Source organism: Lutra lutra, chromosome X (assembly GCF_902655055.1).
Source record: "Lutra lutra chromosome X, mLutLut1.2, whole genome shotgun sequence".
NCBI classification, from domain to species: Eukaryota; Metazoa; Chordata; class Mammalia; order Carnivora; family Mustelidae; genus Lutra; species Lutra lutra.
Genome location: NC_062296.1, coordinates 50450110 through 50472066, shown reverse-complemented (window position 1 = coordinate 50472066; position 21957 = coordinate 50450110). Strand labels below are relative to the sequence as shown.

Sequence of the window (21957 nt, the reverse complement as noted above, 5' to 3'; positions counted from 1 at the left end):
GCGAAAGATGAACATTCACAACATGATTCCTTGGGTGAAGAAGGGAAGGTTTTGAGAAGGAACAGTCCCCTGGGCTTAGACCCTCTCCTCCAGTGGTGGAAGGAGGGAACATCCCTCCTTCTGCAGGATTGAAAGGGAAGCTTTTCCTCCACCTTGCCATACTGGCTCTCATTGTCCAGCAAAGGTGGTAGGATAACCCCTCTTCCCCCAATGGGGTTGGGCTGGCAGATGCTTTACCAGAGGTAACTCAGCTCCCAGATACCCTTGCTGGTTCTAGTGCTGCTGGCTGGTCTATCCCTCACTCTCATAAAGTTTCCCCTCTCCTATGGAGCCTTAGGACGGGTGGCCACTCATTCCAGCTGCCATGAAGTCTGACTCGCCCCCGATCACTAAGGTTCTCCAGGTAGACAGTTCCTTGGGCTGAGTGGTTTCCTGCATGGGGCAGGGAAGACTTCCAGAAGGGAGCGGGCACGAAGGAACTGTAAAAAGGAATCTTTAAAGGAGAAAGAAAAAACCCATGAACCTGAGAGCCAGAGGAGGGATTCAGGAGCTAGGGCTAGAGAAATAGAATGGAATATTAAGACCTAGCCTGCCACTCAGTGTCTGAATGTTGCCTGTGCAGGCCCCAGAGCAACAAAGAAAATAGGGCAGCATGCCTACTCTCTTCTTGCCTTCACCCCTAATTCCAGCTGCAAAGTGTTGGTTAAAGACCCTTCTAGATGGAGCGGTCAGGAAAGGAGGGAGGGAGGCAGACAAGGCCCCCCAGGGGCCTGAGGCAGGCCTGGCAGCTGCTCGACAAACAGAATGCTTTGTCTGCTTCCACACACTGTTCGGAAAGCAAACAGCTTGGCCTCTGGGGCTGTCCACCTTGCCCTGGGATCTGGGTGGGGGTGGGGAGGGGTGCTGCTCCCTATCTCTTGTTTCTGTTGCCCGGATTCTTCGGACATGTACTGAGTGACTGCCCTTCTCTCATACTGAGATCTTTCAGGTGGAGTGCTCAATGACTGGTCTCGCATCACCATGAACCCCAAGGTGTTTAAGCTACATCCCCGCAGCGGGGAGCTGGAGGTACTGGTGGACGGCACCTACTTCATCTATAGTCAGGTAGAAGTGAGTACGGTCTCAGGCCTAACTCTTCTTATATCCAGAATGCAGATCCGGTACAGGCCACATAGGGGCACTGTGGAGCCAGCCAAGACCTGCTAACTTCCCGCTCTCTAGGGAGACTGGGGTGGGGGCGCTACGCGGGGAGGCAGTTGAAAAGGGGAAAGAGAGAAGGGCCCGTTTTGGTTGGGGTCCCCCCCCCCAACAGCCGGTTATCCTTGAAAAACTGCAAACGGGCCCCTCCCACACCCCCGCCATCTGATCCCCTCCTGCTGGGCCCCAGGCCCTCGTTGCCCCATTCTACTGCCAAACTCCATCTCTGGGTCAGTATATATCCTCTGAGCATACCCCCTTCCCCCCCAACAGCGCTAGCTTCACATTAAATAGTGCTCCTGAAGGCTTTCTCTCCACCTCAAAGCCATTTATTTGGGATGGTCTTTCCTTCCTCTTTCTCCCTCTCCTGTCCACCTTTCTGTGTCTCTGTCCATTCCGTCCTCCATCCTGCCACCGTTCTCCCAGCCCTTGGGGTTCTGTCCTTGCCCTCCCCTGCCCCGCACTGGATCTGCTCCCCAGGTCTGCCCAACCACTCCCGCCCCTGTTGTTTGCCTCAGAACTAGAGGTTAGCTGAGCCCTGATGCTGGGGCTTCTGTGGGGTGGGCAGCGAGTAGGCAGATGGACAGAAGGACTACAGAGCCAACAGAAGGGTCTCTCGGGAGAGTGGCCAGAGAAGATGGGTTAACAAACATTCGATCAGCCCATCCTGGCATAGAAATACTGCACCTGTATACACTGCTCCCTCCTGAAGAGCCTATGGAGGGAACAACCTTTCATAAAGTGATTGAGGACGACTGATAGCCCCCTGGGGGGGGGGTCAATCCCCAGGGGGCACATGGGTATAATCCTATAGGCATAGGCCATTTCTTCTAAGCTCCTTTGTGTGTGGGGGGGTAGGGAATCAAAGCTTGGGGTGGGGTTATTTTCCAGGCCCAGAATAGATTGGGAGAGGCCTCAGGCCTTGAATGCCATGAAAACTGGGAAAATCCCCCTTGAAAGCAGGCCAGTGAACATGGGTTGGCACTTCCTTCTGGCCACAAAGTCAAGTCAGGGGCCTAGGTTTTGTCCTTCCAAATTCCTTAGCTCATTTATGGTAGATAGCACTCCATCTCTCCGGATATGTTTCCTTGATCATCAGGGGGCCAAGGGGCACCATAAAAATCCGGGAGAGAAATTCAGCCACAGGGGAGGGTGAGCTGCAAGCTCAAGGCCCTAAAGAGCCAAAGAAACGGCAAGATGTTACCGTGCCCTCTCTCAGGAATCAGCAACTTCCAAGGTCAGCCGCAAATAGTCCTTGGGGCAGGCATGGGAAGTCAATTTGTATCCATTTGTCCATAACACTGATTGATCCCCTACTGTGCGCAGAGCCCTGTTGCCTCTTGCTGGGGCTGAGCAGGGTGGAGGGCAGGGGAGGGGCTGGGGGAGCTACCTGAGTGAGAAAGGCCTGGATCCTACCCTTGACAGAGCTGACAGCTGGCGAGTTTTTGCAAAGAGATTTGCAGCCACCCAAGCCCCACGGAGTGCGGAGAGAGTGGGGTGTATCAGCCCATCATCTTGCCTTTCCTGTTGACCAGCGAACACGTCCTCAGGTGGCACTGCCCCCCTTCACGAGGTGTATGGGCCAGCTCCTCCAAGAAGGTCCCGTGGGTCCCGGGCAGGGAAGGGCCCCACCCTCTCCTTTGCCTCTCCCCCAATCCCTTCTCCTTGCCTTTCACCCAGGTCTATTACATCAACTTCACCGACTTCGCCAGCTACGAGGTGGTGGTGGACGAGAAGCCCTTCCTGCAGTGTACCCGCAGCATTGAGACAGGCAAGACCAACTACAACACTTGTTACACCGCGGGGGTCTGCCTCCTCAAAGCCAGGCAGAAGATTGCCGTGAAGATGGTACATGCCGACATCTCCATCAATATGAGCAAGCACACCACCTTCTTTGGGGCCATCAGGCTGGGCGAGGCCCCTGCATCCTAGATTCCCCCCACTTTCTGCCCATGCTCCCACCCCTGCCCCAGAGCTGGGAGCTGGGACTCCCAGAACCTCTCAGTGCTGCTGTGGAATGAGGTGTGATGGGTGTCACAGCCACAGAGATCGATAATCCAGGGCTATTTATTCCCCAGTGACTCCAGGATGATGAGGAGGCCCGCTTGACTTTCCAGAATGACCTTGAGTTCACAGGAGGGTTGATGGAGCCCCAGGGTTTGTAGGAAGCAGGACCTTCTTCCTTGGCTCCGTGTCAGCTGGCTTATGGCTCGACTCTTCAACCTCAAGGTCGCTTTTGTCAGAGTGATTGTTTCTTGCACTAAGGTGGGGAGTCCAGGGCAGCAGGCAAGAGAAAGCAAAAGTGGACTCCAGACTGTGGGGGCAAGCCTCTGACCCTAAAGGGGCTGCTCTTCCTCTCTTGGGTAGGGCTGGGGGCAAGGGTGGGGCGGGAGGGGAGCAGTAAAGCCTAAGCAGATGGATGGGGAGGGGAAAGGCAGGCACTGGTGGCAGAGACCCAGGGAGAAACCTGCCAAGCCTCAGGGTCCAGGGGAACAGGGCAGGGGGGCTCTTCGCACTCTTCCCACTCAGGCTGTGAGCCAGCTCACAGCAACTTGCTGGGTTTTGGGGGACAGGAGGTTGGCAGGGAATGGCCACACACTGCTGGGCGCCTGCGCAAGAACCTGAAGGCAGACTTGGGGCCACGTGTCTTCCACTTTGTTTACAACCATGTTCCACACTCAGAAAAATCTCTGGGTTCCCTTCCAATTGCCCCCTTTCCCACCCGGACCAGAACTCCTGTCTTGTTTCTCCACAGAGCCTACCTCTGTCTAAGACAGGTGCCTCCCCTGGGACCTGTGCTTATGTGAGTCTGGGACACTCTTCCCTTGACCTGGGCGCAAAGAGTCCTTGACGTTTATTAAGCGACACAAATATTCATCTAGTCGAGTTGTGTCTGGGGGCAAAGGGTTGGACTGGGTGACCTCTGGGAATCCCTTCAAATTCAAATACTTAGGCAGCTTCCAGGATAGCCTACAAAAATTCCCAAACCCCAGCCTGCCCCCTAGGCATCAGCAAGGCAGAAATTTTCTGCCTGACCCCAAAAAGGGCAAAAAGTGGGTTTTTTTCTTCTCAAGGTTGCTGTGACCTAAGTGGCCATGAGCCTAGATGCTATCCAAAAGGACAGCCACCAATGCCCTGCACACCCACCTTTCCTCACTCTGGCTTCAGAAAGCCATAGCAGAATCACTAGAGATTCCAGGGCCGTTCACCTGAATCCAGACTCAAGAGAAGCCAGCATCTAGGCATCAGGCAAGGCTCTGCCCTGTAGCCAGGTCCAAAGATCCCTTACCCACCCACCCACCCACCCCTCGACCCCAAGTTCCCCACTGGATCACATTGTAGGACCATTCAAGGGCCTGATCTCTTACTGCCGGGGGCCAGCCTGGTTTCTGGATGCTGGGTCTAGCCCAAAACTAGGGAGGGCCAACGTTGTACAGTCTGCTACTTTTGCTCCTGAAACAAATTTCCTTCGGAGGAGAGGAGAGAAGGGGAGAGGAGAGGACAGGAGAGGAGAGGAGAGGGAGGGGAAGGGAGGGGACGGGAGGGGAGAGGAAAGGAAGGGAGGGGAGGGGAGGGGAGGAGAGGGGAGGGGAGGGGAGAAGGGACTTATCCTTCAGGCAGCTGAAATCCACCAAGAACTGGTACTCATTTCTCCACTGTACCTTCCCTTTCCAAACAGCCACAATGCTCGCCCCATGGCAGGTCCAGACCAGAGTGGCAGGCTATGAACCAGGCTAAGGATCCTCTCCTTAAAGTCTGGAAAGTACTTTCTCATTATCTCCTTTGAGGATACTATGAATCCCATTGTGTAGACAGGGCCCGGAGAGGTGAAGTGATGTTCCAGGATCCGCACCAGTTTAGGCCACAGCCCGGGGCTTCAGGCAGATCCGCCTCCAAAGCTATTCCATTATGCAGCATTGTGTTGAACTTGCAGTCTAGAGAGAACCAACAAAAATGGGAATAAGGACCCCAGATCCTTCAGCATCCCAGAGAGAAACCCAGAGGTGCTTGTTTTCGTTCCTTGATGGTAATTCCTTGATGTTCTTTTGGTTCCTGGGGACTTTGTGGCAAAAAGAGTAGGACATTTCTTTGGGAAACTGCCATCAGCCTTAGGGCTCTTGTGGTCAGAATTGTCTCGGCACCATGTCGAAGCAGCAGGCCTCCAGTACCCCCAGAACTATACCCCTCATGCTCTTCCACCCACCCATTGAGTACTGGAGCCCCTGCCATGGGCAAGGGCCTCCACTGGTTACCGTACAGACAGGCCACGGGAGCTGGTCCACTTTCCACAGCTACTCAGTGGCTCCTTGGTTCTTCCTAACATCCCACGGAGGGCTTTGTTCTACCAGGATGTCTCCTGATGGAGGAAAAGCCCCAGAGAGATGCCTGGCTCTAAAGCCAGATGTGTGTGAGGAGAGGGGAGGAGGAGGCTTCCTAACTGTACCCCTAAAGGACATTCTGACTCCCATTCGGAGGTCCAGATAGGGAGGGGATTATAGGGGCGATAGGCTTTTGCATGGGACCCTGTCTTCATTGTGAACCCTCCTAAGGAACTAGAGGGAAGGAGGCGAGGACAGAAGCAATAGACAGCTGGGGACCTATTGCAGTGAACTCGTCAACAACGTGGTGAAACAATTCACTAGCAAGAGGATGTGGGAATAGATTTACGGTCTGAAATGGCACTGACGTGAGTTCATCACAGGCCCAGGGCTAGCACTGGAAATGGGATGAGGACATTTGTGAGCAAGCAGATGGCAGAGGTTTGAAGGAGAATTGTATGGCTGGGGACTTGGCCAGCTGCTTGGGCTTCAGTGGCCAAGGCCGGCATAAAAGCCAGCCATTGGGGGCTGTTCACCTCCTGGTTCCTTGGGAAATGTCTTTGCCTTCTGGCCCCCCTCATCCATCCTGAGCCAGATTCCTTTCACCGGAGCAGGAAAGGGCTAAGAAGCCTGGAGGCGAGCAGAGGTTGGATCCCTGTGCAAGCACCTATGTTTTCTGTAACTTCCAGTGGATACGAATAGAGTCAGAGAACTTTAGAGCGAGACCCAGAGGCCCAGAGACGGAAGGTCATCTGGCCAAGGTGACCGAGCCCTGACCTGCAGACTCAAAGGAGTGAGGGGGTGGAGCAGCCTCTGTCCTGCACCGACCCCTCCCTTCTTCTACCCCCAGACTCAAGACTGGAAGTGCTGGGCCCCCTTCGGGAGCCCGGCCAGGCAGGGGAGAGAGTCCCCTTAGGGGCCATCAGAACTCTTTCCCCCTCCGCCCAGGCATTCTCCCTGCTGTGGTCTCTGTACTGGAAGGCTCTGGACTGGCCCAATACCAGGAAGTCCTAGGCTACCCAGGCTCTCCCTTGGCCTGGCCCGGAGGATCCCCTAGGCCGCAGTGAGCACAAAGAAGGAAGTGGATTGTTTCTTTTAACGCCCTTGGCGGCTCTCTCCAGGGGGACTCGGGGTATGTCATTTCTTGATTCAAAAAACTTCCACCTGGGGTGGGGGGGTGGGCTTTGTGGTGAGAATGGCCTGGAGCAGGCCCAGTGCTGCTTTGGGGGGTCAGCTTCCAGTGTGAGATACTATGTATATAAACTATATATAATGTATATAAACTGGGATGTAAGTTTGTGTAAATTAATGGTTCATTCTTGGCAAATAAAGCTTTTTTTTTTCTTTCGCCCCCCTGTTCTTGAAATCAACTTAAGTGCTTCCTGTGTGCCAGGGGCCGCTTTGCATGTGCTGCCACAGGTGAGCCTGGGGAAGGGCCAAGGCACCCATTTCAGAGGGGGCAACCAAAGGTTGACGGTTCCTGTCAGAACCTCTCACATCCTCTGTGTGTCCCAGACCACACACGCCCCCATCCCTACCACCTGAGGTCTTTTCCCATCACCGCTTGTCCAGGAAGTTAGAGGTCCTGTGGGAAAGAATCACTGTCCTGAGGGCAGAGACACAGCGTGCAGCTTCTCTCAGCCTGACACTATGGCATCTGTGACAGACATCTCAGGCCTGAGGCCCTAACAGCATGGGAAGATCCAGCCTCCAGCTCCCCATGAGGTAACCTCCCATTTGGCAGATGAGGAGACCAGTGCTCGGGGATTTTCACGTAGCTCACCCAAGGTCACCCAACTGTAGAAAGGTGACTTTAACGTTCAAAGGGCTGCTGACCAGAGCTTACTCTGTACACTTTCTTTTAAGCATCGAGATGCCATGAAATTGAGGACAGAGTCTGCTCAAGGACAGGAAATGGGCAGAATGAGTGGAGGACCCTAATTTGGGGTAGCTGTCCCATTTCCAGAGGTCAATCACATTCAGTATCATTGGCCTTCCCAGTAGCCTCTGAGGTAAGCAGGGGAGGGAGGGATTCTGGGTTCTGTGTTACAGGTAAGAAGCTCAGCCTCAGAGATGACAGATTGTCCTGTGTCACACATGGCTTGAAGGCAGCGGAGCCTGAATTCCCAAGCGCACAGGCTCCTAAGGCACCCAGTGCTGCAAGAGCCTCGCTGCAAGGAGATGGGGCAGCTTGAGAGCTAGAGAAAAAAGCCATGAACCCAGGGACCCTAGGCCCTTAAAACAGATGAGTTGGACCACAAGCAGTATCAGAAGACGAGCTTTTTATTCTGTCCATTGTTCTCCTCAGTACTGATGCTGAGCGGCCGTGGGTGAGGCAGACTTCGGGCTACCTCTCAGCTAGGGCTTTCCCTGCCTTTGGGGGCTACTTCCCTGGTAGCCCCGAGGTGAAAGCAGAGAAGAGCTGGAAGGAGGCAAGAGATGAAGGAAGAAGCGGGACCTAGAGAGTGGCCTCCTCATATCGAGGACTTAGCCAGATCAGGAGGAGGAGGCCCACAGGTGACTTCTGTCCTCCTGTTCCACAGATTCGAAACCTTCCAGCCCAGGCCAAGAAGCTGCTGGGGGTGTCTGTCAAACAATCACCAGTTCCTGGTCCTCTGAGACGCCATACTTGGTCTTATGCTGGTCAAAGAGTTGGCATAGGGCATCGATGTAGAGTGCATGGTATCTAGCCACAGTCTCCTCGCTCGGATTCTCAATCTTGGGCAGTGGTAGTGGCTTCCCGACTGCCAGAGGAGACAGAGAAGAAGGGAAAAGCACCAGAACTGCTCACTCTTCAGACTGGGCCTCAGCCGGAGTCTCAGCCCTCAAACCCAGGTTCTCCCCGCCCTTCCCCCCACCATACCCCTCATCCCAGTCTACCTCCCTGTCTCTGGACACAGCCAGAGCTAAGGTGAAGCCCCGGAAGTGGATCCCATATCCTAGACATGGCTACCAGTGGGCAGGCTCACTCACCAACAGTAGTCACAGGCCGGGCGAAGGGCAGTAAGCCCCAGGAGTTCTCCGTGAGGCCGCGCCCATAAAAAGCACAAGGGTAGATGTGTGTCATACGCTGAACCCACTTCTGGAAGCGATTCACCAAGCCCCCAGGGGTGAAAACGTGCTGATTGTAGAGGTCTGTCTCCCCAAAGGCATAGGCAGGGATTAGAGGAACTCTGCGGAGGAAAGGCATATCCTTCAATGGCCAGATGCACTGAGTGCTTGCAGTCCCCAGGTCTGCCTCTAGACTTCTCGGCCTGTGACTTAGGGGGGCTGTGGTCCAGACTAAGTGCGAATGCCCCGCTGTCTACCCCAAGCTTCCCGTGGGGGCAAAATAGCAGCAAGCTAAAGGAAGCAGGTCCCAGACCCTCCTGTGAAGCTACAGGTCTGAAACACTGGAAGAGAAGACCCAAGGGCCATTTCATTTGGCTTTCTTCCCTCTAACCCACACAGCAGTTTGGGTTCTCTCTGACATGAGCTTGTGGCCAGTGGCCTTTTATAGAGGGACCGGCCCAGATGAGAGCCTAGTGTGAGGGAGAAGAGCCAAGGGCTGGCCCTCCAGCCCTTCCTCATAAGCAGAAATGCCTAGAGGACCCAGCCCAGACTCTACTCCCACATAGAGGCTGCTTTCTACCTCCCTTTTTAAGTATCACTTCCTCAAAAATCCCTTACTCCTTCCATGCTGGGCTTTCAGAGCTGTCCTTACCCATGATGAAGGGCCACACGTACAAAGCCAGTCCGTTTCTTCAAGAACAGGGTAGTAGAGCCCGGCAGGCTGTAGCTGCACTCTGCCAGGCCACCAGCCACCACAATCAGCATGTTGCCTTTGCCTTTGTGTGTGAGCAGAAAGTCCATGGACGCTTGACTCACTGAGCAGGCCTCTGGAGGGGAGGGGCAGAAAACACTGAAAGCTCATTAGCCACCTCCCCAACCTCCTAACTTTCCTCCCTACCTCTTCAAAGGAGGGAAGAGCCTCATGTCAGGCAGGTGAGCCTAAGGTAGCTTTCTAAGACTGGAGAGGATCACCAAGTTGGCCTTGCCTCTCTCCCATTCCCCCAACACTTCTCCCTGGGGGAGCCATGTTTCCTTTGGCTTTACATCTTAGGAGCCAACTCACCTGAAGTCATGATATACTCTCTGAGAAACGGCACCCAGAAAAAGGCTCCCAGGGTGAGAATATGAGGAGTGATACCGGGAAAGATCTTGGAGAAGCCTGAGGTATCTGTGGCAAAGTGACCAAAGCATGAGTGGGACAAGAACCCATGAGGGTGGCACACAAGGATGTAGTTGTGGTTGGGGGAGATATCATGAGTCTTCAAAAGCTGTGTAGGAGAGGGGAGTCAGGAGGGGAATGGCCAAGGAAGGGTACTCCTCTTCCGGCCAGAGCCCAGACAGGGAAAGTGTGGCCATGTCCGGCCAGGCAGGTGGGTAACACACAGTGATGGGGGGCATCATTCACATGGGGCTCAATGGGAATGATGCCCCCAACCTCCATCCTGGCCCAACTGCTGGCCTGGAGTTGGGGCTGGGCCCAGGACACAAGTTAGGGGTGGGAGGACCTGGGGCTATTCACCTTGAGGGGGAAGTAATCACAGTACTGTTTCTATATGCACCATCTCCTCACACAGTCAATTCGGCAGCCCCCTGAAAACAGAGATAAAGTAGCCATGTTTTTGTTTTGTTTTGTTTTTTAAGATTTTATTTATTTATTTGACAGACACAGCGAGAGAGGGAACACAAGCAGGGGGAGTGAGAGAGGGAGAAGCAGGCTTCCCAGCAAGCAGGGAGCCTGATGCAGGGCTCGATCCCAGGACTCTGGGATCATGACCCGAGCTGAAGGCGGATGCTTAACAACTGAGCCACCCAGGTGTCCCAGTAGCCACGTTTTGTCCACCCCCATTGTCTCCTCCAGAGCCCCTTTGGGCCAGCTGCAGGGTATCCCCTCACACCCTGCTGTCACCTGGCCTTGTAAGCAACAACCGAGGCGAGTGATGTCACATCCGGGCCGATTTAGGACAGGCCCAGCTTGCTACTTTACCCACTGCTTTTCCCCGAACCCACTCCCGGTCTGTTCTAGGCCTTTCCAGCATTTTGAAAAGGCTTCTTCCCTCAGCTTCTCTAACCCAGGGAGCGGAGACAAGCTAAAGGGCCACGTGGGAGTTGACCAGAGCCTCTCAGGACTATAAGAAGAAGAGAGAAGAGAGCGTGTGGCCAGTGGCAACACAGCCCCAGAGGGGCCCTTACCTCGCTGGGGTGTCTTCCAGTCAAAAGCCAGCCAACTGAGAAGGAGCACAGTGACGGGCCAGTATGACGTGAACAGCACCAGATGTTGAAAGAGATTACCATGAAGACTGGAGGGAGCCCAGCCCAGAGTTAATGAATTGTAAACAGTCCTCCCCACTTGCCCTCCCTCCAGGGGCTCTCCAAGGTTACACACACTCACCCACACTCACCTAACACTCTTGCTTCCTCACCCTAGCACAGGGTCTGCGTGCCCATGTCCCCAGCCCTCCCTCTCCTGTCCATCCTAGGGACCCCTGTTTTGGATCTGGAAAGCAAGGCGCTTTCCTCTCCAGCTGTGTCCCATGCTATAAGCCGTCTGCTCCCCAGGACATGCCCTGGCCCTGCTCTGAGCTGTGTTCAACAGCGGGGAGCCACCGATGGGCCGCTCTGATCTAAGATCTAACCATCGGAGGCTGGGAGTCCAGGAAAGACAGAGTCAGGAACGGTTTTCCCCCGTGCTCACATTTTTCTCTCCAGATCTTCTCTGTGAGGCGTCAGTGGAGGGAATACCAGAGAAAGAGAAGACCCAACTTCCGCCAGGCTGGGAGCACACCAGTTGGCAAATGAGAAACAAAAGACAACGCAAGCTGGGACCCAATAAGGACCTGGGCTGTGTCAGGCTCCAGTGAGACAGGAGCACTGTAGGGTATAGTAGTTAGGATGGACTTCATGGAGACGAGTCCTAGGGAGCCACACTCAGAAATATGAATGGACTCCATTTTTAAAACAGCTGTGACTAAGACAGCTAGCTGTGAGAGAAAGCAGGTAAAAGCAAAGGCTAGAAAAGACAGGACACACTTCTAACTGAGCGTGGCAGACTGAACACAAGCTGTTTTTTTCTTTTTTCTACCTTGACTCCTTGCCAAGCCCTCATGAAAATTATCCTAAGAGTTTGTTGTTGTTTTTTAAAGATTTATTTATTTGACAGAGAGAGAGAGACAGCAAGAGAGGGAACGCAAGCAGGGTGAGCGGGAGAGGGAGAAGCAGGCTCTCTGCTGAACAGGGAGCCTGACACGGGGCTCAGTCCCAGGACCCCGGGACCATGACCCAAGCCAAAGGCAGACTCCCAACCAACTGAGCCACCCAGGCACACCCCTAAGAATGTTTTTAAAAGATACAGCTCTGCAGTGAAAAAAAGAATTCGACAAAGACCAACAACAGTGGACGGGAGATGCCAGCAGGATATTCACATGCTGGAAAGTAGATGAAGGAGGCAGTAACTGACTTCAGACAAAGAAAACTGAAATCTGGTCACCCACCTAGGAAATGGCTATAGGACCAAGCCTGTTTGTGCTGGAGAATCTGGGAAACACTCAGAATCTAGAGCCAGCAGGTGTCACACAAAAGCAGTGTGAGGCACGGGCCTTGACTGAGAGTCTACTGAAGAGGTAGTTAGAGCTCCAGGTCCCCTTCCCTCCCCTACACAGTTGGACAGTGGGAAGGACTACTCTCCACAAATGGAACCAAAGAGACTTTAGACTCAGACACTTGTACTCAACACAGACAGCTAAGATGAACTCGGTATGCAGCCAAATTATTAATCAAGCATAAAAGTAGAATCAAGACAATCTCAGACATACAGTCTGAGATGGTTCGTCTCCCATGTTTCTTTCTCAGGAAACTACTGGAGGATGGGCTCCTTCAAGATAAGGGAGTCAGCCAAGACAGAGGAAGTCACGGGATCAGAGCAGGGGGCAGGGAAGGAGCCAATGGAGGGAGGAAATGACCAGGTCCAGGGCTAGGGCAAAGCCAGCCAGGTGCCTAGGGCACAAAATGGAAGAAAACACTCCCAGGGTCAAGCAAGTACTGACCCAATACTCGCACAACCTGGAGAGTGAGCACCTTCTTAAATTGTGCACCTGTGATGCCTCAAGGGCCCTGGAGGTGAGAGCTGTGCGTTAAGAAGACCAGTGCTTCGTAACAAGAGGATGCTGGGTTCCAGTAGCCATATCCTCCAGGAAATAAGCAGTGGGGGAGGACCTATAGATTCCTGATGTGTTCACACATATGGAGAGATCACTATGTCTGTGGAGGATTCAAAGATGACTTGGTGTAGTTAATGGATATCTGATAGATAACAAAAGAAATTTAGAATGAGGCGACGATGAGTTCCAGGGAAAACAGAAAGTTGTCACAGGCAAGGACATAGACTCTCAGTACACAAAATGGCTCCACTAGTGATATTCCCAGTCATAGTTAGGCATTGAGCCAAACTATTACAGTGTCGGGAGGATGGAGGAAGAGGAAAGATCTAGCAACAGCAGGTAGAGCCAAATTCTCAATCTTCCACATCAGGAAATCAGTGACAACGTCTAAAGCCATCCAGTCAGAAATACCATAGTAATCTGTAGACATCTTAAGCAGTAAAATGTAGGAACCTGGAGATAAATACCAGAAGAAAGATCTAGAAGTGACTGCCTCTAGGGAAGAGATCTAAGGCCCATGGTTTTAGCCTTTTGATTTGCCTTTTGATTTGACTACTGGACTTTGTCAAGAAATAAAGAGAGGAATGGGTCTAGTCCAAAAGAGACCTCCCTGTTTCCCTGAGGCTTTGCTTAACCCAGACAGTGTCGGGGACATCTTGTGAGGCAGCGTGGCCTCAGGCGGAGTGCTTGGGCAGTGAGATGAGTCCCTGATCCACCATTTCCCAAGAGTGTGAGCTCAGACAAGTCGCTAAACTTCACCCCCCACTGGGACTCACACGGCCCCTATCTGCCTTCTCTTCCTCACAGACTTAGTGCAAGGGTCTCTTCTCGAGGCCTTCAGGGTCCAAAGAGATATGAATCCATACACAGGGTGAAGAGCTGGGAAGGCTTCACCCACCCCACGTGAGCTAGCACGGATCGGGGAAGCACTGGAACCTCCGTCCCCTGAGGCCCAGGCCTAGAGCCCTTCTGCCTGCTCCACACCACATCTCTGTATGCCCCACCATTGGACTCTAATGAAGGGTTCCCTGGCACAGTTTTCTCCCTGTACTAATGTTCCTTCCAGCCGCTCTCCTCCTTCAGCCTCCTCTGCCCCCTCACAGAAGGCCCTATGCCCTCTGTCTTGCCTCTTCCGTTTCTGTCTCATGTGTCTTCTGATCATCAGGGCATATTAATTCCATTCCAGTTTCTCCAGTCTCCCCTTTCCTCCCCTCCTGTGTGCATCCCTCTTCCTAGACGGATACAGACAACAGCCTCTTCCCAGAACCAGTGCGCTATGCAGAGCAAGAGTGAGCTCTTGAAAACACAAACCCGACGTTGTTGCCCTGTGCCAAACCCTATCATGGCTCCCCATGGCCCTCAGGAGAAAGCCCAAACTCTTTTCCTTAGTTGGCAGTGCCTGGCACAATCATCCCCTGTCTGCTTCTCCAGCATCCTCTTCTCTCTCCCATTCATTTATTCGATACACATCAGGCGTCAGTTCTGGGCCTCTTGCCCCTCACCCCACTTCACCACCCACAGCTCCTTGGATGCTTTACACTCTCCCCATCCTAGCCTTGCCTCGGGTTACCCACGCACTGCCCCGAACACTCGTCCTTCTTCCCCGACTTCCTATGTGCCCTTCAAGAGTCAACTCATTCGGGAGAAAAATGGGCAAAGGTCATGAACGGGCAGTGAACAGAAACTTAAAATGAGACAATTAGGGATTAGAGCATCCTCTGGCTTAGTATGTGCTCCAGGGACATGCCCAGACCCAGCTGCAAGGATTAGCGGTGAACGAGCCGATGCAAGAGGTAGGGAAGAGATCTCACTGGCTGGAATCGGGTCCTTGTGGGCTCAACTCCCAGGCCAGCCCCTCGGCTTCCTCAGCTCTGTGATCTTGGACAGACCACTTAATGCCTCGTGCTCCTTAGCACCCTCATCCATACAAATGGAGCTTATTAGCCACACAAGGGGCTTAGAACAGCGCCTTACACGAAAACAGGGTACAATTAATGTTAGCTAATATTATTCACACTTATTATGTGTGTGTAGCTATTAGTATATATTATTATGCATAATGATAGCTTCTACCTCATAAGGCTGGCAGGAGGCTACAAGGAAATAATAGGTGTGAAAATACCTGGTACGAAGTAGCGAATACATATGAATTCCTTTCTGCTGGGCTCTTCCAGCTCTGACTGCTAATCATTCCTAGAGTAATACCGCTCTTTCAGCACAGAGGGGTTCTGGTGTCCACTCCAGGCAGGCCTCTGAGCTTCCCCTTCCCTGTCCTCTAGCCCACTCTCCTTCCCAGTTATCTTACAAGATCATTGGTTCACACCCTTGCCTCCTGCTTATCCTCACCTAGACCACCTGACAAACGAGAATTTTTTTCCAGCTTCCCCCCACCCACTCAAACACACACACACACAGGGCTGCTTTTCTCTAAAACCCAGGACACAATGGCCAGTGTATATGTAGTTTCCACAAAGCAATTGTGGTGTAGACAGTAGGGGAAAATGGCTGGATAGATGGATGAACTGTTCCAGGCAATGGGCTCTCAGAGCCTCCGTCCACCACCAGGCAGCTGCTCAAGTGCATGAGGTTGTAGCTAAATCCTTTTCCTTGAGGAACCTCCATGACACTGCTCCCCATCTTCCCCACACATGCCCTGCGTGCCCCAGTGTAGACCCAGGAGGGCTCACCATACACATTGGCATCAAGGCTCGTTTGCATACACACACACGCACACGCACTCCCGCATAGGCACACACCCACACATACCCTCTTGTACGACGTAGTCCCCGAGTACTGTTCCCTGGCAAGTCAGGCGAGACGCCGAGGTGATTAGTCACCTGGATTTGTCTGGGACAACCCAGGTTTTGGCATTCAAAACCACGCTCAACCCTAAAACTCCTCAGTCCTGGGCAGACCACACCAGGTGATAACCCTATGGAAGGCTGGACTCACCGATGAGAAAGACACTCAAGGCCCACTGGAAAACAGCAAAAACCTCCAGGGCAGTCTTAAGGTCCTTTTTGGAGGGCAAGACAATCGTGTTCAGGGTTTCAGAGGCTCCAGGTAAGTGCTGCTCCTTTGGCTTCCCAGCCCCTGTTGTTCAGGAGCCTTTGAGGTTTCCTCTTTTCATGCTTTGTGCACCAGCCCCCCACTAGTCTCCACCCCCCCACTCCCACCCCTACCCATGACAGCAGGGACACACATCACCTCTGCTTGCCCAGCTCCTTCCAGCTGTCTACCCACGGGCTTTTTTACCCATTTGGGCACAGCCTCGGCTGAGATTGTGACACACCCTGGCTCACCTACGCAGAAAAACGTCAATGAAGCTCTGGTGTGGGAAGTGAGTGGGAGGGGCTTGTGGTTGACCAGGGTCCTCCAGAGCCTGGGTGGACGGGGAGAGAGGCGGGCAGCCAGGAACCCAGTGGTCTGCATTTCTATTTATGAGTCCCAGCTGTGTGTGTGGTCTCTCAAAGACAATGCAATCACAAGGGAACAAGAGAGGAGGCCAGGGGCGCCTGGGTGGCTCAGTGGGTTAAGCCGCTGCCTTGGGCTCAGGTCATGATCTCAGAGTCCTGGGATCGAGCCCCGCATCGGGCTCTCTGCTCAGCGGGGAGCCTGCTTCCTCCTCTCTCTCTGCCTGCCTCTCTGCCTGCTTGTGATCTCTCTGTCAAATAAATAAATAAAATTTTTAAAAAAAAAAAAGGAGGCCAGAGGCCATGCCTAGAAACACCTTCAGTCATTTGGTCAGTCCCAGAGAACTCATTACTCCCCGTGAACAGACATCAGATATAGGTCTACAAGTGTCGGGTAGGTGCTGAATAAATTTTTGTGTGGAATGAATAAATAAATGTGAGCACCTATCAAATTATTCTGTGTACATGGAATTCCAGAAGAGGCAAAAAATAATCTATGGTGAAAAACATCAGAGTAGTGGTTGCCCTGCTAGCAAAATGACTAGGAAGGGGCATGATGGAAATTTTGGGGCTGATGATGATGTTCTCCATCTTGACAGAGCTTTGAGTTACACAGGTCAAAAACTCGTTTGTCAAAGCTCAGTAAGTGTACGCTTAAGATGCATGCATTTCTTTACACGTTCATTTTACCTAAAAAGCAAACAAATATTGAATTCTCCTTAATGCTGAAGTATTTAGGGGGAAAGAATGCCAATGGCTACAATTTACCCTGAGATGCATATAAGATGTATTGATGGATGGACAGAGAAATATGTGGGTAGATAGATGTACAATCAATCAAATGTAGCAAAACATTATTTGTACAATCTAGGTGGTGGCTGTTCACTGTGCAATTCTTTCAACTATTCTGTAGGTTTGAAATATTTTTATAATTGAATTTTGCTAAAAAAGGTTCCTCAAGTCAATATTAAAATTTAATTTAGGGGCACCTGGGTGGCTCAGTGAGTTAAGCCTCTGCCTTCGGCTCAGGTCATGATCTCAGGGTCCTGGGATCGAGCCCCACATCAGGCTCTCTGCTCAGCAGGGGGCCTGCTCCCCTCCCCCCCACGCCCGCCTCTCTGCCTCCTTGTGATCTCTGTCAAATAAATAAATAAAATCTTTTCTTAAAAACTTAATTTAAGGGACATTTGGGAGGCTCAGTCGGTTAGGCATTTGCCTTCGGCTCAGGTCATGATCCCAGGGTCCTTGAATCAAGCCCTGCATCGGGTTCCTCACTCAGCAAGGAGTCTGCTTCTCCCTCTCTCTCTGCCTGCTGCTCCCCCTGCTTGTGCTCGCGCTCTCACTCTCTCTCCCTGACAAACAAATAAGCAAAAAGCCCTTAATTTTAAAAATGTGATTTTTCCATGCCTGTGCATGTGTACATGTGGCCTTTGCATGTATATATATATATATATATATATATATATATATATATATACACACACACACACACACAAAGGGAAAATTGTCTAGCTATCAACTTACAATTATATATCCACACCAGTAGATGGCTTCTCCAAGCATGTGTCCGTATGCTCTAGAGAGGTGTGAGTATGAATGCATCTAAGTCCAGCCAGGTGTGTGATGTGAGCCAAGTGGATGAAATTGTGTAAGACTGGAAGGGTTTCCTGATGCAACATATAATTACTGAAGGCATAGTATATGCCAGGGACTGTTCTAGGCAGCTGGGTTAGATCAGTGAGCAAAACATATTTTTAAAAATCATGCTTTAGTAAAGTTTATGTTCCAGTACGCAAAGACAGATGATAGAAATCAATTAATTAACTAATTACATCGTGTGTTATGAGGTGGTAAGCGCTATGAGAAAAGACAAAGAGTTTGAGCAAAATGAGAAGGATCCAGAGTGCCAGTGTGGTTGGAGGAATTAGGCAGGAATCGCAGGCCTCCCAGTTTTAAGAGGGAACGCCACACATGGAAAAGGTAGCATTTGGGCAAAGGCTTGAAAGAGGTGAGGAAGTGAGCCATTCGGATGTCTGAACTGAGAATGTTCCAGATAGAGGGCACAGTCAGTACACACACCCTCAGGTGGTGGTTTTGAGGAACAGAAGATTCCAGCTGGGTGAGGAGAGAAGAGGAGGAAGGAGAGGTCAGAGAGCTTGCTAGGGCCAGATGGTGTGCAGCATTGACCTTTCACTCTGATTGAAATGGGGGAGCCCATGTGAGGTTTTGAGTGACAGATTCAAAAAAGAAGGAAGGAAGGAAGGAGGAAGGAAGGAAGGAAAGAAAGAAGAAAAGAAAAGGAAAGAAAAAAGAAACAGGATTTCCTTATGGTTTTAAAAGACCAGTGAAGAAGGAGGAGACTTTTGAGGGACTAGGGCAGTCATCCATGGGTCAGATGATGGTGGCTCAGGCCAGATTGATGGCAATCAGGATGGTGAGAATTGGCTGGATTCTGGGTGTTTCTTCTGAAGCAGAGGCTCAGATGCCTCTCCAGGGGAGTCCCATTGGTCAGCACCCACCATGGGTCCCACCTGGGCCTCGGTAACTTCCTTGCATCCAGCCTAGTCCCATCCAGTTTTTTGGGAAATACATGGAGGGTGTTAGAGGGCAGCTGCCCTGCTTGGTGGGAATATTGGTTCTACAAAGGGGCTAGTGGGAATCGAGGCTGCCAAGGGTAGCAGAGACAATCTCTGAAAGAGTCTGGACACGGGGACAAGGAGTTTGGTCTTAATCTTGTGGACACTGAGGAGGCACGATTAGCTTCTGAGCAGGGATGGTGACTCGTGCCAAATGCCACATGAGGACAACTGTAGGGTACAGGGTGACTATCAAGGCCCAGGGTCCAGGATGTTCCTGTGACTGACACATAGGCCCACATGTTTCTCTTCGCCGACGCAGACTTGCAGTCCCAGCTCTGCCTCCACAGAGAGTAAGTTGATTGGCTCCTTGGGACTTTCCCCAGGCCAGAAAGGCCTACTGGCCCAAATTTCTGTCTTCGTTAAATTGACTTTACTGTTTCAGATAGAAGTAGCCTATTCTCTATTTAGGTTCCTGTTAGGGAGACCTTCTGAGACTATCCCCTCCTAGGGAACAAAGCTCCATGAACATTAAACACAGGTGAGAGGCAAGGGACAGAGAAGGCCTGACAGATGAGAAATCGTCCAGCTGGGGCATTTGGTGTGGAGGTGAGGATAAAGAGGAGCTACAGGAGATGATCAAGGTTCTGACTCCGTCCCTGAGTGGATCGTGGGGATGGGGAATATAGGAGAAAGAGCAACTTCTTGCTGGGTGGGTGGAACAAATTAGAAGCTTAATTCGGGCCACCATTTGGGAGAGGGGATCTGTGAGACCAGCGGTCCCTAAGGTGGCTAGCAAGGCTAGTTGCTGGTTTCTAAGATGTGTCCTCCTAACCCTGGGCTTTTGGAGACCTGCTCCAGGGGCAAATACAGCAGGGATGGAGCAGAGGACTTGACTTGCCAGACCCAACTGGAAATAGCGCATCAGCTCTGTTTTAATCTGCTTTCAGTTGGAATTCCACAAAAGACAGTATTTGACCAAAGAGCGGCTGGGGGAGGGGAAGGTTCTGCATGACTCTTAGAGAGTTAGCAGGAAAGGATCTGCACTTCCCTGCCAAGAAGAAACTGCCTCTGCCTGGCTGGGATGGGCTGCAGGCCAACTGTATTGGGCCCAGGGACATGTCTGGGGGCCAGTGCTATGGTAGCAAGTGGAGACTGTGGCCTGCTTGAAAAGAGGAAGAGCTGTCTGCTGGAGAGGAAGAATGTGAGGAGGGGGAAGTGGCAGGGGGTCGGGATTGGGGGAGGTTTGTGGGCTACCCCCTCTACTGAGCCACTCCTGAGAAAGTCATCTTTCACATCAAGCCTGGCCCTAAGGACTTGTTTTGTTGTTGTTGTTGTTGTTGTTGTTGTTTTAAGATTTTATTTATTTATTTATTTATTTATTTATTTATTTGAGAGAGAGAGCATGAGAGGGAGAAGGTCAGAGGGAGATGCAGACTCCCTGCGGAGCAAGGAGTCCAAAGCAGGACTCAATTCCAGGACTCTGGGATCATGACCTGAGCCAAAGGCAGTCGCTTTACCAACTGAGCCACCCAGGCGCCCCCTTAGGACTTGTTTTGTTATCCCTGTGCCTCTTCATGCATCTGTCCACCAATGCTGGCTCCTCACCCTCCCAAGCTTGTCTGAGAGCTCTTGGTGGGGTGGGGGAGGATAGTGGCAGAAACCGGATGGTACTCTGTTTTCATACGCCCAGCTCATGACACACACAGTAGGCATACTCTGACATTTGTTATCAAAATGCCCAAGCGGGTGGAAGCTCAGCCTGGATAAATCTTTGGGGCTTGATATCCTCAAAGGTAAATGTGAGAATGTGAGAATCCAGACAAGTGATAGATGGACAATTTCTTCATGAATGGTGAAATGGTGTCCACATGTAGGTTGCTGCTGTCACAATGATTGAGAGAAATGGAGAGAGGAGGGCAGGGCACTGAGGAGAGCCCAGAGTTCAGCTGGGCCTGCCCTCAGAGGAACTTCTCTCCAAGCAGAGCTACCTTGGAGAAAGGGTGTCAGAAACCCAAGAGCAGATTCAATGACAGTGTGAACATTTGGAATATTCTAGAAACTCTCCTTCTCCATAGGCACAGAGAAGCCATGTGCCCAGACGACATATCTGGCTGTGTTCCACCATCCTAACACCAAAGAGGGAAACAACCCAGACTGTTTGAGAGCTTCCAGTCCTCAGTCCTATCCCCCTCGATTATGCCCCCACCCCATCCTCTCAAAATCCCTGGAGATCCTGAGGCTCAAAGATTATCAGAGCTGGAAGGGATCTCTGAGGTTCCTAATTCCAAGCCACCCAAGGAGGGCTCCCCACAGCCTTCACTGAGTCCCCTGCCAATGAAATCCTTCTTCTTGCTCTTAGAACCTGGCCCAATTCCCCACTGGTCCTATTCTAGGCCTCTGGAAACAGACAAAAAATAGTCCTTCCCTTACATAGCAGTTCTCACTTCAGCCAGAAAGGGTTACCAGATAAAATGCAGGAGGCCAAATCTCATATGGGACATGCTTCTACTACAACATTATTCATTGTTTATCTGAAGTCAGATTTAATTGAGTCACGTACCTTTATTTGCTAATTTTGGCAGCCCAGTAACCCAGGATCACATGGTTAGCAGTTGGCATACTGTGACAGTCACAGCCAGACCATGTCCACCACATCCACAGACCAGACCCCACTCAGTGGTCCAGGAGGTCTGTGTGTAACCTTTGCTTTTCCAGCTGCCCCGGAAATCAGGTTAGCTCCCCATCCCTTGCACTGAATGGTTTAGTTAAATTCTCTCAAAGGTGTTGATGCTATGCTAGGGGATTTTTCCTACATATCTCATACTCACCCCCATCCCATCCATCTCTTCTGCTTGCTAGACAAGGCTTTTAGGTATTCTGGCTTACATGCCATTTTCCCCTTTCTCTCATCTGGCAAACTAAGAATGATCAGGAGATAAGAGGCCTGACCAAGAAACCGGAACATGAGGCTCATGAAGGAGGACAGGCAAGGCCAAGACTCATGCAGCTGGAAGGTGCTGGAGCCACTCTTTAATGCCTTAGAGGGTTGCGCAATGGATACCTTTCCTATTTCCAAATACCCCAGCCTTTGTGAGCCCACACAGCCATTTCTCCCAGATGACTCACCCCTACCTACAGTAATGAGTTTCAAACTCTCCCATGTGTATTCATGCAATCCCTTAGCAGGTGTGGAAGGGAGACAGGAGAAGCTACTCCTAGTATATAAACCATCAATGAGGAGGAA

General features: G+C 51.7%; 2 protein-coding genes across 5 annotated transcripts in view; one reads left to right on the top strand and one right to left on the bottom strand.

Annotated features, from left to right (window-relative positions):
- EDA (ectodysplasin A) overlaps positions 1 to 6864 on the top strand; it is a 458012-nt gene extending 451148 nt beyond the window's left edge. Inside the window, exons 7-8 of one of the 4 annotated variants that reach the window (XM_047716098.1) lie at positions 989 to 1104; positions 2878 to 6864. In XM_047716098.1, the coding sequence (XP_047572054.1) occupies positions 989 to 1104; positions 2878 to 3129 (368 nt within the window). In that variant the 3' untranslated portion in view covers positions 3130 to 6864. Of the gene's footprint in view, positions 1 to 979; positions 1111 to 2877 lie in introns of all 4 variants that reach the window. The other 3 variants (XM_047716097.1, XM_047716096.1, XM_047716095.1) reach the window with 3 other exon arrangements.
- Positions 6865 to 7787: 923 nt separating this feature from the next.
- AWAT2 (acyl-CoA wax alcohol acyltransferase 2) lies at positions 7788 to 15907 on the bottom strand. The gene is given in 9 exon segments (XM_047715114.1): positions 7788 to 8260; positions 8490 to 8689; positions 9220 to 9394; positions 9631 to 9835; positions 10087 to 10157; positions 10758 to 10864; positions 15488 to 15568; positions 15674 to 15716; positions 15904 to 15907. Coding segments are annotated over 9 exon segments (1041 nt in total). The 3' UTR covers positions 7788 to 8105.
- Between the last annotated feature and the right edge of the window lie 6050 nt (positions 15908 to 21957).